The 18,396-nt window shown below is 43.1% G+C and overlaps 1 protein-coding gene across 1 annotated transcript; it reads left to right on the plus strand.

The window, feature by feature from the left end:
• Nucleotides 1-13,729: 13,729 nt before the first annotated feature.
• Nucleotides 13,730-15,079, plus strand: LOC118565901 (C-type mannose receptor 2-like). The gene is made up of 3 exons (XM_036146967.1): nucleotides 13,730-13,994; nucleotides 14,128-14,481; nucleotides 14,733-15,079. Exons 1-3 carry the CDS (start codon nucleotides 13,730-13,732, stop codon nucleotides 15,077-15,079), a joined length of 966 nt encoding a protein of 321 aa, XP_036002860.1.
• Nucleotides 15,080-18,396: the final 3,317 nt, after the last annotated feature.

Below are 18,396 nucleotides of genomic sequence, written 5' to 3' on the forward strand. Positions count from 1 at the left end.
TTGTAAGAAACAACATTGCTGCCATCTACAGGGCATTTCTGCAATACGGAGGATATTAAAAAGGGGACAGACTCTTTAAGTTTTGATACAGCATTATCCGATAAAGATCTACTATAATGGAACCCTCTTTTGGGGGTGGAGAACTCAGTTAGATTAAACTCAAATGTTATTAAAAAATGATCAGATAGGACAGGGTTGTGAGGAAATACTGTTAATTCTTCACAATCAATGCCATATGTCAGCACAAGGTCTAAAGTATGGAGCCAAGAGTGCGTCGGTTTATGCACATTTTGAGCAAAACCAATTGAATCTAGGATAGTTTTAAAGGCTACACTAAGGTTATCACATTCTGTGTCAACATGGATGTTAAAATCACCCACTATAATAGCCTTATCAGTATTTAACACCAAATCAGATAAGAAATCTGACAACTCATCCAAAAACTGAGTGTAAGGGCCTGGTGGACGATACAAAACAACAAACAGAAGAGGTTTTATTGCTTTGCAGTTTGGATGAGGGAAACTGAGGGTTAAATGTTCAAAAGAACTGTAGTTATTAATTGGCCTGGGACTAATTAATAAATCAGACTGAAAGATGGTTGCCACTCCTCCTCCTCTTCCCACAGATCTGGGAATGTGGAAATTTGAATAATTGGAGGGAGTTGACTCATTCAAACTAACGTAGTCCTCTTGTAGCCAGGTTTCTGTGAGACAAAACAAATCAATCTGTTTATCAGAAATCAATTCGTTAACTAACAAAGTCTTTGGAGGGAGAGACCTTATATTTAATAGACCACATTTAATTGTTTTATTTTTAGGTTCAAGGTGAACCGTATTTATTTTTATTAGGTTTTTATGATTTGTTCCTTTTAGATAAGTTTTTGATCTGTTAAGTTTTGGCCGTGGGAAAGACACCGTCTCAATAGGATAATGGATGGGTAACAGTACAGAAGCTGCAGAGAGGTGTGTTAAACTACGGCTCTGCTTCCTGGTCTGGACCCTGGGTTGTCAGCATTTAGGAGGACTAATAAATCCGGCCAGATTTCTAGAAAGAAGAGCTGCACCATCCAAAGTAGGATGGATGCCGTCTCTCCGGATCAGACCAGGTTTTCCCCAGAAAGTTCTCCAGTTATCAATGTAGCCCACGTCGTTTTCAGGACACCACCTAGACAACCAGCGGTTGAATGATGACATGCGGCTAAACATGTCATCACTGGTCAAATCAGGCAGGGGACCAGAGAAAATTACGGAGTCCGACATTGCTTTAGCAAACTCACACACCGAAGCAACACCAACTTTAGTGACCTCCGATCGGCGTGATCGGGTGTCATTACCGCCAGCATGAATAACAATCTTACTGTATTTACGCTTATCCTTAGCCAGCAGTTTTAGGTAAGATTCTATGTCGCCCGTTCTGGCCCCTGGCAGGCATTTAACTATGGTCCCTGGTGTCTCTAGTGCCACGTTTCTGACTATTGAGCTCCCAATAACCAGAATCGGCTTCTCAGCGGGTTGTGTCGCTGAGTGGGGAAAATTTGTTTGAAACGCAGACGGGTTGGTGGTGAACTGGGGGCTGAAATCTAGAGCTATGCTTCCTACGAACTGTCACCCAGCCGGCCTGCTTACCCGGCTGCTCGGGTGCTTCTGGAGGACCACTAAGTGAACTAACGCTAGGTCTATGTGGCTCCGCGCTAGCAGAGGGGCGGCTATCAGCTGGTCTTTCCATAGCACGGAGCCGGAACTCTAATTCTGACACCCTCGCCTCCAAAGCTACAAAAACACTACATTTATTACAAGTACCATTATCACTAAAGGAGGCAGAGGAATAGCTAAACATCTGACACAGAGAGCAGGAGATAAGGGGAGACTTAGTCAGAGACGGAGAAGCTGAAGTAATAGTAGGAGAGGAAGCCATTGTGGAGCTAAAGCTAGGCTAGGCTAAAGCTAGGCTAGCGCCCTTCTACCACGCCAAGAGAGCAAACCGTGAAACACGAGGAGTTCCCAAGCGTGATGTGCAGCAACAGAAAATGTTTTAAAAGTGCTTATGTGTTAGAAACAGATGTTACAGCAAAGAGATTAAAGATAAAAGCGAGAGAATCTGGAGCAACAAACCGTTGCTCACGCAGTGAAAACAGGAAGTGATACAATACGCCTTACCGCAAACAGGAAGTGACGTCAGCCAAACGGAGTCACCACATGATTAATGCTTATGATGGAAAGTCGACTGAGACGTTCTTGCATCATAGTAGATCTCAGGTAAGTTTTAATCAGTTTAAGCTTGGAGAAGCTTCCACCGTAACAGGAAGAGTGGCAGAGATTCTTAAAACAACCCACATGTTGGGGTAAATTTCTGCTAGCTTCTTCTCATGCAGGAAGGCTAAAAGTTCTAAGTTTGTCATAATGGTGGGAAATTTTGCATTTCCCTTGTAAGTTCTGCGCCATCAATGTCCTGCTGGCTGTCCTGGGTCAGAGCAGTACTTAGGGTTTGACACTTCTGTAGCAGCTCTTTTCTTCTAAGTTGGGGAAAATCGAGGAGCACACCAAACATGTTATTCACGTCTCCAAGATTGGGCTCATCTGGAGACTCATAGCCAAAGTGAGTTTTTGGGGTTCTCAATCGCTTTTTTGTAGTTCAGCCTCCACATTCATGTCTTCACACATCTCCTTGGCTATTGTCTGTGCATCAGAAAATCCAGTGTTTCTGTAACTGGTGAGGGAATCTCTTGTTTTCTTCAGCAAGTGGACAGCTACATCAAGCTGCATGGAGGGTGATTGCATCATTTTACTGACATGCTGGATTCTGCAGAGAACATCATACCATACCATTTAAAGAAAATGCTGGAAAATAACTCTCTTACTGTCTCACGAAAAGAAAAGGTTCGAATCTGATCCCGCGCCGACGCTCCAGAGCCGCCCCGAGACCAGGAGCCTCTCCTCGTCCCTTGAAAATCCGTTTGGGGTAACAGAGGCCAGATAACCTTCTCCGGGCTGGCCAAAGCTGCTCCTGGCCCCGGACCCCCCTGGTCCGCCGGTCGGAGATCTTGTTCGTTGACACCAAAATGTTATGGGAATTCTGAACAGATAATTGACTTCCCTGAGTTGCTAAAGAAGGAGACGGTGGAGTGATAAACTTCCAGCACTTTATTGAGAAACAGAGCAGAGATTATATGAATGGAGTATTCGCACCCCGCGGCTGCAGCCTAGCGTCTGCCCCTGTCTCTGCCCGACCTCGCTTTCGGCTCTCCCTAATACTGCACAGTGGCCTTGGCAGGAGACAAAACAAAGACAGTCTATCCTAGAAAATCATCATCCGTACAGTATTTACGCAGCCTTCGGCCTTGCACTCAGTAATAGTGGATTACATACACGACATGCCGGTTGCCTCTCTGGCCCTGCGGCCGAGAGGCAACCGGCCACTTTGACATCGGCATCGATATTGTGGGAAGCTGGAAAAGCAGTGATGAGAGGTAAAATAATTTCTTTCTCATCTCATAAAAAGAAAAAAGAAAACAAAAAGATTCAGCAATTAGAAGAAAAACTTAAGTTACTAGAATCCTCTCAAGAAGAAGGAAAGTTAGGTAAAATCCGTGAAGTAAAATTAGAACTAAACCACTATATTGAAAAGCAAAATAGATTTCTAATACAAAGACTTCGAATAGAAATTTTTGAACATGGCAATACGTCAGGAAGCTTCCTAGCTAATCAGCTTAAAATAAATAAGGAGAAAACTACTATATTTGCAGTTACAGATTCAACTGGTAATACAGTAAGTGAACCGGAGTGTATAAATAATACCTTCCGCGATTTCTACAAATCTTTATACATGCCACAGATAAATCCATCAGAGAATGATATCAAGCAATTTCTGGATAAAATTACACTTCCTAAATTATCAGATAACCTTCCCCGCTGACAACAGTTGAAACCCAGGAAGCTCTTAAAAGTATGCCTAATAAAAAAGCTCCAGGTCCAGATGGATTCCCTACTGAGTTTTACAAAGAGTTCTGAAATATTCTAGCCCCAACGTTCCACAGAATGTTGCAGGAAATACAGGAAAAAGGCAGATTTCCAGCTAATATGAATTCTGCCACCATCAGCCTTCTGCTCAAGCCAGACAAAGATCCTATGTTGCCCACCAGTTATCGTCCCATATCCTTAATTATTGTGGATATTAAGATAATCTGTAAAGCTTTTGCAAAAAGATTAGACAAAGTAACTCCTCGGTTATTTAATTGATTATTACTACAGTAAAAACATTAAAACCAATATATTGTCTTTAGACGCAGAAAAAGCATTTGATAGAGTAAACTGAAAATTTTTATTCGCTACTCTACATAAATTCGGTTTTGGCAATTTTTTCATAAATTGGTTACAAATTTTATACAGTTCTCCAACAGCCTGTGTCAGGACAAATAATCAAACATCTTCCAGTTTTTGTCTACAGAGGGGCACCAGGCAAGGATGCCCTCTTTCTCCATCACTTTTTGCCATCTTTATAGAACCTCTAGCAGCAACAATCAGACAAACAAAAGCTGTAAAAGGTATAAAATGCATGAAAATAGAGCATAAGATTAGTCTATACGCGGATGATGTATTACTTTATCTCCAGCATGCAAATAATTCTCTTTCACAAGTAATTAGAATACTAGAATCTTTCTCTAAAGTATCAGATTACTCTTTAAACTACTTTAATACTACGGTACTGTCAATTAATTGCTCTCTCGAAAACTCCCTAGATTTACAAATGCAATCAGGAAATATTGAATATTTAGGTATTACTGTGTCGTTAAATGAACAGATTTACTTAAACTTAACCACGCCCCACTTTATACAGGATAGAAGAGGACCTTAAAAGATGGAAATCGCTTCCAATTTCACTTATGGGTAGGGTAGCTTCAATAAAAATTATGGTCCTACCTAGAATTAATTATTTATTTTCAATGATCCCCAATACACCATCATCCAACTGGTTTAAATCTCTAGACTCTGCCATTTCTAAATTTCTTTGGAAAGATAAACCCCCACGTATTAGCTTAAAGACAATACAGAAGACTAAAGACAGAGGAGGATTAGATTTGCCTAACTTCCATAATTATTACTTAGCAAATAGGCTACAATACATCTCTAAATGGATAAAAATAGTCATCTAGATGAGCCTTGGTTAGATATAGAAAAGGAAATGTGCAATAATATCATGATTTCAGATTTGCCGTTTATTAGCTCAAATATAAAACGGCATACATGCTTCAAAAAATATCAACATTAGTTTTACTCTGACAGCATGGTGGGAGTTCCTTAAAATGACAAAGTCATCCCTTATCCGATGCAGTCGTACACCTATGTGGAATAACCCTGATATCCTACAAAATAATAAAATGATAAATAAAACTTTACATACTGGTAGAATAAAGGTATTAAATATCTGCAACATCTACTTGACGGAACCGAGTTCATCAATTTTGCTAAACTAAATATGCAATATGGCTTTAGTAAAAATTAATTCTTAGAATATCAACAACTTAAATCTATAATTAGAAATAAATATAAGCATATTAATGGTGGTTTACAAATCCCAACTAATATATTAGAGTTCCTAGATTTAACCCCCCCCCCCCCCCCCCAAACTACTGTCTAAATCATACAGGACACTGACTAAAATAGATGATTCAATATCTCTTCCTATTATGAAATGGGAAAAGGATTTATCAGTCACCTTTGAACAAAACTTCTGGGCTCAAATATGTCTAAGAACTTTCAAATTGACTAGAAACACCAACTTACAACTAATACAATACAAAATCCTCCACAGAGTACACTACACAGGACAAAGATTATTCAAGGTGGGTTTGGCACAATCTAATATCTGTCCACACTGCATAGGCAATCATCCTGATAATTATATTCATGCGTTATGGTTATGCACACCAGTCCAGAGGTTCTGGACACAGATATGTAAGGACTTATCAAAGTGCCTGAGCTGTAAAATTACACCTTCCCCATCAGTTTGCTTGCTTGGTAATTTTGAGGAAAGTCCTCTGGAAAAAGAAATAGTTTACATGGTTTTCACTGCATTATGTATCGCAAAGAAAACTATCCTCATGAATTGGAAAAGTAAAGAAAATCTCAGTATCAATCAGTATAGAGATCTTTTGTTGGATTATATTAATCTTGAGACAGCATCTGCATCCACATCTGATTGGTCTCTTTGGTCTCCTCTGATCAACACCATCACTTAGTGGAATAGGGGGCGGTGGGTTGCTTCCTGCAGGGCGCAGTGGCTGTATGGAGGGGTTCCTGGGGCTCTGGGGGCACTCGGAGTGGGGCGCCTGGTGGATCTGACTCCAGGGTCTGTTGCCCCCATCTGGGAAGGGCTTGGGAGGCCTACGGGCGGCCTATGGGCGGCCTACAGCAACCGCTTGCGGCGCTCTTGGGGAGCTGCGTGGTGACGGACGTGCGTTACTGACCTGGTAGCTGTGCTGCCGCTGGGTGGGGCCGGGGTGGGTCTGGGGGCGTGGGGTCCCTGGGGCGCAGTGCCCTCGGGGGGCGGCGGGGCCTCGGGGGTTCCGGTTCCGGGGGGTGGGCCGCTTTTGGTGTGGGCCGGCGCGTGCCCGGGTGTCCGCCCCTGCACGGGGCCTCTGGTGCACTGGGGGGCCTCGGGGCCTGTTGAGCTGGTAGGGGGGCATGGTCATTAACATGTCAGGGCAGATGCTCTTCTCCTTCATTGGATAGGCACTCTGCTAGTGGGGGGAGGGGGAAGGAGGGGGAGTAGGGACTTACCCAGCCTGGATGTCTACTGTCGAATGTATGGTGAGTTGTTTGAATGTTAGTGTTGGGGAGGGATTAAATCTACGGGTGGGGGGGGGTTGACGTTCTGGTGGGCTTGTGTCCGGCCCCCTGTCCTGGTCCGTGTCTCCTGGTGCGGGTTTCGCTTGGGGGGTGGGTTTTGGGATGGCTCGTGAAGGGCTGGCTGGCCAGGGTCCCCCCCTCTTATTTATTAACTTTTTTTTGGGGGGGGGGGGAGTAAAGCCAGTAGGCTTGGTGGGTGGGCTGGGGGGGTTGAGGTGTTGGTCCTGGTGGGTGGTTGGCTGGCGGGCCCTGTGGCCTCTCCCTGGCCCCCGGGCTACAGCGGTGCCGCTGGCAAGGCCCCCTTCTCTGGGTGGGGCTTTCGGGGAGCGGGGGTGCCTGTTGGAGTCAGTAGGGGAGCTGGCTCCCTGGGATGGCTTCCCAGTCCTTTGCTCCCCATCCCCGGACTCCTCCCTCTGCCTGCTCCATCACACCGCCACACATGTAGGTCCTTGGGGAGGGGGCGTTACTGGAGGTTGCCACTTTCTGGTGACGTCCCTCTCCCCAATTTTATCATGCATCTTAGACACTTTCACTCCAAACAATTTCACAACCCACACTCATGTAGGCCATGGTATGGGGGGGTGGGGGGAAGACGTCTGGGGGGGGCGCTTATGTTGTATGAGCCTCACCTCGGACGACGCCCTTCACCACCTCTCGCACTTAGACATTGAGGGTTCTGGGCAGTTGCCTGGAGAGGGTGCGCTGACACCAGCTTCCTTCCGGAGGGGGGGTGGGCTGTGCCGTGCACCCCCTTCGGCGCTCCCAGTTTTTAAACACACTTGAGAACAACATGCAACAACACAACATCTGAGCGGGCGTAGGGAGGATCGGGGTCTTCTGCACACACCCGTTCTCCGATGGCGGCAAGGAGTCTGGGGCCTGGAGGAGGTGCGGGCCACTGTGTCCGGAGTTTTGGCGGGGGGCTGCAATGGGTAGTCAGCGGCTTGCCAGGTCTGGGGCTGACGCCTCCGCTCCCCCCAAGAGGGGTGGGGGGCAGGGGTGGCTAGGGTAAGGTGGGGGAGGGAGTGGGTTTATTAGGTATTTAGGGGGTGAGGGGGGCTCTGGCTGGGTGGCTCGTATGGGTCGTGTTGGCCCCCCCTCTTTGGGGGGCCCGGTCCGGGGGGCGTCGGGCAGGGAGGGCGGGGCCGGGGGTCGGGCACAAGCAGTCGTATAGTCGATTTGGGGTGACCCCCCCTCTGGTCAGTGTTGGATGTGAGTGTTATGTGGGAATGTGTGTACAGCATCTTTTTTTTTATTATTATCTGTGTGTGAGTGGGGCACAAGGGAGGGATGGTGTGAATGAGTTTTCCTTTTTTTTTTCCCAGGTATGGGTGTGGTCCGCTCCCTCTCCCAAGAACATCTCAAGTCTCCGCTAGGTGCGGATCCCATCCCCCCACGTCCTGGCCTCCTTTGCTGCGCTGTCGGGCGCCTTGGCCCTCTGGCGCATTGGTGGGCCTCGGGTTTGGGGCGTGTTCCCGGGCGTGCGCCGGCCCACTCCCGGCGGCTGCTTTGCGAGGCCTGGCCCCCCGCCGCGGGGGTGGGTCGCCCATGGGGTCTCTGGCCCCCGGGGCCCATGGCCGGGACCACTTTAGCGGGGCTGGCTGCCGGCAGAGCCCACGGGCTCGTCCCCGCGGCTCTTGGGGGCGTCGGCATTGCGGTCGTCTCTCCTCTTTCCTTGGGGGAGGGGGGTTGCAGATATCCTGTGTCGGCTCCTCCTGTGCGCCCTGCTTTAGGGGCCCCTTTGGGAGTCCGGGGTTATGGGTCCCCTGACTCCTGCCTCTGTGCTCGGGGAAGGCGGGCCTTTGGTTCTCCACAACCACTATCAAGCTATTTCCTTCTGGATATAGCTTGATAGCTATATCAAGCTATATCCACAGGTGCTGGATCCCAGGTATTAAATTTTCACTTATATACAGTAAGCTTATAATTTATTTATAATTTATTTATTTATTTATGTTCTTTCACTTTCTTTTTTCAGGTATCACATTACACGTGTCAGCTTAAATAATAATACATATGATTTAGCAATGGCATCTAGGTGTTATTCGATTGTATCTGTTGCTTTATGTCTGTTGATTGTGCTGTTCTTTTTTGCATCTCTCTTTCCAGGTGATGGAGCAGACGGAGAAGGTTTTATCACTCTCTCCCTTTTATCTCTTCTTTCTTTCACTTCTACTCTTTTTTTCTCTCTCACTTCTTGTTCTTCCTTTACTCTCCCATTGTAGTGTCCATATAATTTGAAATTCTCCCTGCAGGAATCACAATAAAGCTATTTACAAGCATAAATCAAGCAGAGCACTATGGCGAAAGCTGTTCGCTCCACTTGTAAAAGCAAAATCTGTCGAGCTCTATCTGGCATTGAGACATCAATTCCTATTGCCACATTGCTAGACAGGACACTGGGGGGGGGGGGGAATGGCAGATGAAAAAGCTTCTGGAATAAAACAAAAAGGCAAATAATAATAATAATCTTCAATGCTCACACAACAGCTAATGTGTGCATATTATTGGGACAATGAGGGGGAACCATGAACAGAGCATGAGTGCCTAACAAGCCTCCAGCTTCTCCAGAACCTGGCTTAAGATTAGCTTTTGTTCACACAAACATTAGCTCACTGGCGACAATGACTAATTACATAAGAGATTATTTTAAAATTAAAATAAAGATTTACCGTCATTCAGGAACCCCACCACACAGTGGCTGAGTCGGGTGAATCTCCCTGCCATCTCCCTGCCATTGCTCATCGGTTGGCTCCTGTATTTTGAATCCATTTCGTCAAACCACTTCAATATTTTTCGGGTTGTGTCGCTCCTATCCATTCATCTAAATTTTCTCTTCCACCAAACGTGTACACCTCCATGGTGAGCCATGAATAAGAATAGGGTCACTCAAGCCTCTATTCTTGCCCCCCTCCTCTACTCTCTTTAGCCCCTCCCGTTGGAGTCAGTTTAGCCTTACATTTTTATGCAAAACGACAGTCGAATTTTTATGGTACTAAAAAACAAAATAGTTACAAATAAACTACAAGAATTCATTGCATGGGGGCGTGCTCTGATGACTCAGGGGTAGTGTGCAAGACCCGTATACGGAGGCCCTAGTCCTTGACGTGGCTGACCCGGGTTTGATTCTGTTCTGAGGTCCTTTGCCACGTCTCCCCCGTCTCTCTCAAACCACCTTTCCTGCCAGTCTACTGTGTGAAAAACGAGTCACTAAGTGCTGGAAAAACCCAGAAAAAAAAGACTTCATTGCATTAATCAAGTCATGGATGTCTAATTTCTTACACCTGAACAATAAAAAGACTGAGGTCATGTTATTTGGTGTTTGATGTCTCTAACATCAGTGTTAACCTTGAACACTTATTGAGCCACATTATTGATTTGAGAGATTCCATCTCCATTCAGCATCTATTAATTTACTTGGTAACTGCTGTGGCTGTTTGTCTTTTTTAAATCTTCTAGTTGTGGGGTTGTTGTTGTCACTCAAACAGCGACTCCACCCCTTAGGCAATCAGAAACAGAAAGCCTTCTGAAGACACGCCTCCAAGTCGACTCGCTGTCGTTGAAACCCCAAAGAAGCAGGTACTAGAAAGTGTGGCAGTTCTGTTGAGCCATCAAGCCATCAGGAAAAAAAACTGAACGGGTTGTAAGCAAAGGAATTTCACTACACCAACAACTGCTCTCCTCAGCAAGGTGCCCTGCTAAGAAGCCAGGCTACACCTCACTTCTCTTCTTCTTGCCTTTGGACTCTTGAGGTTAGAGTCCACGCTGGGAAGACCAGCCACCCATGGGGGCTGCATGGGGCTCAAAGACTCACAAGCATCTGTCAGCTGGATTCAAGCTAAGTCTGCAGTCTGACTTCTGCGTAACCAGACGCTCAAGTGAAAGAATGCCAAAACAGCAAATGTTGTGCAGTTGTACACTGTTTAAAGTTATTTAATGTTTATTAAATAACTCTCGGTCTGTTAGGTATTGTCCGGTGAATATCAGCCCAAGAGCTGATATCAGGACAAAGGTTGAAGGGGATGATTCGAGCACTGGCGTTCTTTTAACAGCAAACTCTGCACACATGGAGAATAAATGAGTGACAACTTCTCTTCAAGTTCAAAAATGTATTAACTGAAGTCAAATGAACATCCAGGGAACATCAAGACCCCCTGGTCGGCCACCTGAACACCCCTTAGTTTAGTTAGCCATCCTGAGCCTCTCTCCGCCCACCCTGAGTGGGTTGTTTTGATTTTGTAGACTTCTTCTGGTCGTCTGGAATCCAACCTTGAGGGGGAGGGGTGATGTCAGGGAACTGTTTTTGCTTGTTTCACCATGGACAGTTCTAGCACCTTCCACCTCACATGCAGCCCAGTCTCTACACTTCATGCCTGATCATCTACACCTGTTGTACCTATAATCAAAGCCCAGACTCAGTACACCTGCCCAGACTCCTACTTAAACCCTACTCAGACTGCTCACCCTTGCCAGAACATCTTTCAGTCCACCTTTGACCTTTGTCCTTCGTCTTCCTGCCTGCCATCGTCGTTGCCTTGCCTCACGCCTGCCTGCCTTTGCTCCTCACGTCCCGTTAACCTGTGTTATCTTCATCTGCCGGCTCCAGACATCATCATCATCATCATCCATCCGCTGCTGTCTGATACATCCTGTGGTTTCCTTCTCCATTTCTCATCCTGCTTCCAATAAATTCAGTAAAGCGTGGCTCTGTGTTTGTGGCTGAATTCGGTTTCAAACTCCAGTAATCCCTGACACTGTAGAGTCTCTTTTGATAGTTAAATGTCCACAGTTGGAGCGTCTATCAATCACAAAACCAGACCCCTCCTTTCTTCTTACCACTCTCCTTTGTTCTGTCAGCCCAGAGTAAATAAAACAGGCCATGTTTGTATGTGTGTCAAGGGTTAGCTGGGTTAGCCACATGACCAAAGTGTTCGTGCCACTTCATCCACTTTAATGGGAAGTGATCTCAAATTTCCCATGATGACTGATAGGATGACAGGTCTGTACCTTCTTAGATTGTGGGGAAAAGGTGGGAGGGGAGCACAGCAAATCTACAGAGAGCTAACAGCTGTTCTATGGTGTAAACAATGGGAGCATTCCCACTCATGAGCCTCTGAACACAATTTAAAAAGAAAAGAAAAAAGAAGCTGTCCACAAAACAGTCAGCTCCATAATGTGAACAAGTAAAACAGAATAAAACAGAAATACACCACACATAAAAATACATTTAAGAAAAGAGTAACCCAGGGTTGAGCTGAAGCTACTGGTAAAGACTACCTCCCCCACCGGGGCCTGATGGAGAGCTCTGTCATAACCAACACTGCAGCTGAGAAGACTGCTTATGTGACAGTTGTCCATAAGACGGTCATTGACAGTGTATGCCAAAAAGGCTAATTGCTCAGGAAGCTGGCTAATCACACATCACTGTATGACAGCCTTTTAAGGGGAAGTAGAGAGGTTGAAAAAGAGTGGTAGAGAAATAAGGACATGAAGAAAAAGATTGTTCCCCTCTTTACTGATACAATAGACAAGATTTGATGAAGTTGATAAAAACCTTTCTTAACTCTTCTGGTGATGACTCTTAAACATCAACACCTAGACATAGTTTTTGGGAACGGTAATTCTGGCCAGAGAGGCCTGCTCCAGTGGACCACCAGAAGCGTCCCTCGCTCCCACAAAAAGAAATGAAATAGTCCCCTAGAAGTCAGTCAGGCTGGACAGCAGTCAGTATTTTTATTGGGAGATGTTTTTAGCCTCGTACATTGTATTCTGTGAGGATGCTGTCACTTTTAATAAAACTATAACCATCTATCCTGACAATCAAAATATTTATTAAAAAAGACATGAAACTCTGCCTCATCTAGAAAAAAGCATGCTTTCAGTTTTCTGACCCTGTGATACATTGATCTGTATAAAGTGCATACATGTATACCCATAATACCCCATGTTGTTAAGATGCATCCTGACGCGTGACGTGCACAGTTGCGTAATGAAACAGTTTTCTTAAGCATGTGTTTAAATAGGATTAAATTAATTATTATCTCAATATGTAGATGTTTTGTACATAACTTTTCCTTCCTCTTTGTTATTTATAAATTATGTTCCTAAGAAACATGGACCTGTCTGGTTTGAATATTCAAATACTAAAATATTTAAATGTAGCTGCTATTCAGTGATCTCTGTTAGAAAGAAGTCAACGTTTGACCAAGGACAGTTTCCAGCAGAGCATCAAGAAGGAATATCAAATTCAACAAGGTAAAAATTTACTTTTATGTCTACTTTGATTGCATATATTTGGGTTTGCATATTACCTATAAACACATACTGTTTATGTTAGATTTCTATTATTTAAAATGTTTTTATTATTTAAATAACGTTTGGCTTCAGCTCCCCTTCTCTCTCATTATTGTTTTTCTGTAGAGTGGAGGGAGAGCTGGAGGTTTCCAAAATGTGATATAAAGTGTTTAAATGTGTTCTTCCTCCATCAGAGACAAACTGTTGGAGTAATCCATTTGACAACAAAGATGCAGTGGAGTCTGGTTCTGCTCTTTCTGATGGGTAAGTTGATCTAAAGTACAACTAAAATCACTGGATTCTGTTACACTACAGACTCAGCTGGTTTCAGTTGAGTTATTGCTGCTTTTTGTTTTATCACAGAGATAGTAAGATGAGAATACTCCAAAACACTTAAAAATATATTAGAATGAAGACATTTAAATGTTTGGTATTAATAAGTAAATATTTCAAAATGTTTTTTAACAGCTCAATGTTGTTTCATCGACTGTCATCTCTATCGGTATCACTACATTAATTTTACTAAGACCTGGACTGAAGCTCAGCAGTACTGCAGAGAGAATCACACTGACCTGGCCACAGTGTCTAACATGACAGACATGAAGAGACTCCTCAATATCTCAGCAGGAGATATGAGGGAAGCTTGGATTGGTCTGCATGATCCAAACGAAGGCATCAGAACATGGTACTGGTCTCTGCCTGGAGAGGAGTTCAATGAGAGTGAGACAAACTGGAAAGATGGAGAACCGTCTGATAGAGGAAGTGGAGGAACTGAGAACTGTGGGCGTTTGCAAAATACTCCTAAATGGCAAGATACTGGTTGCCAATGGCCGGAATATTTCCTCTGTTATGATGGTGAGAATTTTTAATTTACTTTTTTTGATTTTTTTTATGTATACTCCAACTTCACCCTTTAGATGGTCTATGGTTTGTTTTTCTTTAAACGACAAAATGTCATGTGATCTTAGTTTATCTGTTTTCTCTGCAGAAACTGACACAACCCAGAAATACCACTTGATTAAAGAGAAGAAGACCTGGCAGAAAGCTCAGAGTTACTGCAGAGAGAAACACACAGACCTGGTCAGTGGACTGAAGCATCTACAGGATGGAGAGCTGAAGAAGGTGATGAAGTCAGTGGACCCAACAACAGAAATATTCTTTGGTCTGTTCAGAGACTCCTGGAGGTGGTCAGATGGAAGCAGTTTCTCTTTCAGACACTGGAACAATGAGTTGATCAATACACAATACAACAGTGGTCTATGTGCCATGACTGTGTTTGATGATGAAGGCAGATGGAAGAATGACAGCTGTGGTGTTAAAAAACCCTTCATCTGTTATGATGGTGAGTTGTTCTCATAAACAAATACTCCAAGTTTATGTAAATATTTGAACTGTGGATTGTTTTACATTATTATGTATTTTTACGTTATTTACGTTATTACGTTATTTTTATGTATTTTTAAAGTATGAACAATTTTATTTTGCCTTGAATAGAAAATAAGTTGTTGTGTCATAGAAAGCCAGACTGAAAATGTTTTGTTGTTAAAATAAGAGTGAACGAGGATTTGTTTATGCACATAACTTCCATAACAGATAAAGTGATCCTGATCAAAGAAAATAAAACCTGGGAGGAAGCCTTGTACTACTGCAGAGATCACCACCATGACCTGGTCACCATCACCAACCTGGATGAGCAGAGATGGGTCCAGGAGAAAGCCAAGAACGCCTCCACTGATTACGTCTGGACGGGACTGCACTACGCCTGTACTCTGGATTTCTGGTTCTGGGTCAGTGGCAAAGTGGTCAGTTATCAGAACTGGTATCCAGATGGACTGATGGATGACTGTGACATGTCTGGAGCCATGAAGGCAGGAGGAGAACATCAGTGGTTTAAAAGAAATGACAGCGAGGAGTTTAATTTCATCTGTTCTAAGCATTAAAGCTTACACTTGCACAAAAGCACACACACACACACACACACACACACACACACACACACACATTATATATATATATATATATATATATATATATATATATATATATATATATATATATATTTTATTTAACATGCAGTGTGATCCACTACAGCTGAAAATAAGGCTTATTGTCATTATTTTTGCCTGTTCCAAAAGGCAGGCGATATATAGAGTGACCAGTGGCAGCCTGTCGAAGTTATCATCCATCCAGACACCCAGGTCACACCAAACCATTGTTTTGTTTAAACAGAGAATTTATTTTTTATTTTATTTTGTTACAGAGTCCCACTCATAGGGAGTGGCTCAAGCCTCTATTCTTGCCCCCCTCCTCTACTCTCTTTAGCCCCTCCCGTTGGAGTCAGTTTAGCCTTACATTTTTATGCAAAACGACAGTCGAATTTTTATGGTACTAAAAAACAAAATAGTTACAAATAAACTACAAGAATTCATTGCATGGGGGCATGCTCCGATGGTTCAGGGGTAGTGTGCAAGACCAGACCCGTATACGGAGGCCTTAGTCCTTGACGTGGCTGACCCAGGTTTGATTCCGGTCTGAGGTCCTTTGCCACGTCCCCCCCGCCTCTACCAAACCCCCTTTCCTGCCAGTCTACTGTGTGAAAAACGAGTCACTAAGTGCTGGAAAAACCCAGAAAAAAAAGACTTAATTGCATTAATCAAGTCATGGATGTCTAATTTCTTACACCTGAACAATAAAAAGACTGAGGTCATGTTATTTGGTGTTTGATGTTTCTAACATCAGTGTTGACGTTGAACCTTTAGGTCAGTTTCTGACACATACTGCTACAGACCTAGGTGTAAGACTTGAGAGTAATTTTAACTTTGATGGTCAGTTTAATTCTGTGGTCATGTTCATCTTTTGCCACTCCTGTCACAACATCATTTTGGGATTTTAATTTATGCTTTTATTACAACTTGCTAAGATTACTGCTATGCACTTTACTCTGGGCATAACAAAACTTTAGTAGCTTGACTACAGCTGGCCGAAAATGCTACTGTTCATCTTTTAACTGGTAATACTAGAATAAAAAGCACTTTTCTCCAGTTTTAACAGCTATTCATTGGTATTGGTTCGTTTTCTGGTTGATTTTAAAACTATTTTATTTGTTTTTAAATGTCTTTAAGGCCTTGCTTTCCGGTATCTGTCAGAACTGCTTCATCTACAGTCTCCCTCTCACTCAGACTGACAGATCAGTTTTTATCATTCCAAAGACAAACAGTGCAAAGACGTAACAGCGCTTTCTGTGTCATTGCATTAAATCTCTGGAAATAATTACCTTTAAATATTAGGCAGGCAGACTCACTTCCAGTTTTTAATTCTTCTCTTGAAACACATTTTTTGTTTTTGGCTTTTAACTCAGTTTGAGATGTTGGCTTTTGACATTTTTATTGTGTGTTTTTGTGTAACTGTGTCTTATTTTGTATTTTATTGTATTTGCTTTCTTTAACTGTTTATCCTGCTTTGAATTATTGTTTTTTTAGAATGCGTAAAGCACTTCAGCCCATTGAGTTGTATTAAAATATTCTAAATAAATAAATAAAGCTGAGTTGAGAATATTTGTTATTAGGTTTTAAAAGGGGGAACCAGCCAGAGTAAGGACCCAGCTTCTACTGAAACCAGATTTTATGATTTTTCTCAGCTGAAACTGCATGAAGCGATTTCCTGGGCTAGACCTCCTTGAACAGTTTTCCCATCCAGGAAGCTTTCTCTATTCAAAATGTCTGGAGTAGTGTGGAGCTCCAAGCTTTATAGACCTGCTGGCAGGCCTTTTTAGAGCTTAGATTCACATGTACATTTCGCTTCTTGGAAGGGAAGCATTTTTTTTTGGTTGATCATGACTTGGATGACTGAGAATCTTCTCCAACATCATGACAGGACACAAGAAGAAAAGAACAAAACCTACAGACTTATAGACAACACTAAAAGGTTAAAAACACCGACAGACCACACAATCCCGAAGAAACCTAAAAATAGTCAAACTCCTGGGAATTATGACAGACAGGGAGAAATTAGAAATAAGCATGAAATAACACACAATGTCTAAAGCTTAATCCTCACTGGCAACATGTAAAGCAGAGTAAAGTCCATCACAGTTTTCTCAGGAAAATGATTTAACAGATTACGCTTTCATCCACCGTATAGAGGTTGCTTTATCTCATCATTCTACTTCCTCTGGGTGGATAATAAAGTAATTGTGTTCAAGTCATTCATTACATCCTTGATTTGGATATTCAAATAATAAAATTCAGATTTAGCTGCTGTTCAAGATCTCAGCTAGACACACATCAACTCTGTACTGAGGACAGTGTTCAGCAGAACAGCAACCAGACAAACCTGTTCACCGCTGATTCAGATATATGTTTCAGCTCACTTCCTGTTCTGTAATTATTCTTGCTAACTAATGTTTTACTTTTGATATGTAAAATGCTGATACCCATGTAGAAAAACCTATCAATATTTGAATAAGGCAAGTACTAGTTTATGGTCATTCAAGGTTTTGCTGTTCTGTGCAGGGAAAATGTTCCATGTTGCCTGGCTGTACGTGTAAATCAAGTTCATTGGAATGGAAGTTGACTTACTGTGTTCTCCATAATTGTTTTCTTGGTTTTTTTTTCCGCAGACAGCTCTGCAACAGGAAAACTTCTGATTCCAACAAGGAGACAGTTTCCTGGCATCTCCTCCTTTTTAACTTTGTTCTCTGCCGTTCTCAACGTCTCTGCTTCCTTCTCTCTCCTAGAGTTTGGAATTTATATTAGCACTCGTTAATATGTTGTTTTTGTAGTGAAGCTACTATCTGCCTCTACCACCCTGCTGAATGTTATTTTAGATATTTTAACACATCTCATTCTTACAATAAACCTGTTTCTCACATTGTCTTGTAGAAATCTGTCTGGTAGAGATCAAATGACTCCTGGCCTGTTCTCCCTCCACTGGCTGCCTGTCAGTTTTAGAAAAGATATTAAACTGGTATTGTTTGTTTCTTATTCATTGAGCTTCTGTGTGTAGTGGACCACTGAGGTCATGGACCCAGTTCTTCTTACAAACATTGAAGTGATTGGGCTTTCTCAGTCGTGGCACCTGGACTCTGGAACCAGCTCCCTCTGGATCTCCACTCTCTAACATCAGCCTTTTAAAATACAAAGTAAAGACAATTTTATTCAGAAAGGTTTTAATACTTTAATTACTTGTAGTTGGATAGAAAATATCTACAAGTCACACAGCTTTTACAACTATTCATGGTCAAAGCAGATCAAGGGTT

The sequence above is a fragment of the Fundulus heteroclitus genome, chromosome 14, assembly GCF_011125445.2.
Source record: "Fundulus heteroclitus isolate FHET01 chromosome 14, MU-UCD_Fhet_4.1, whole genome shotgun sequence".
NCBI classification, from domain to species: Eukaryota; Metazoa; Chordata; class Actinopteri; order Cyprinodontiformes; family Fundulidae; genus Fundulus; species Fundulus heteroclitus.

What these genes read in the sequence shown, in the direction of transcription:
- LOC118565901 (XM_036146967.1), top strand. Translation starts at nt 13,730, where the DNA reads ATGACAGACATGAAGAGACTCCTCAATATCTCAGCAGGAGATATGAGG. An exon ending in ATATTTCCTCTGTTATGATG is followed by an intron (nt 13,995 to 14,127) that starts GTGAGAATTTTT and finishes TTTTCTCTGCAG; the next exon opens with AAACTGACACAACCCAGAAA. An exon ending in ACCCTTCATCTGTTATGATG is followed by an intron (nt 14,482 to 14,732) that starts GTGAGTTGTTCT and finishes CTTCCATAACAG; the next exon opens with ATAAAGTGATCCTGATCAAA.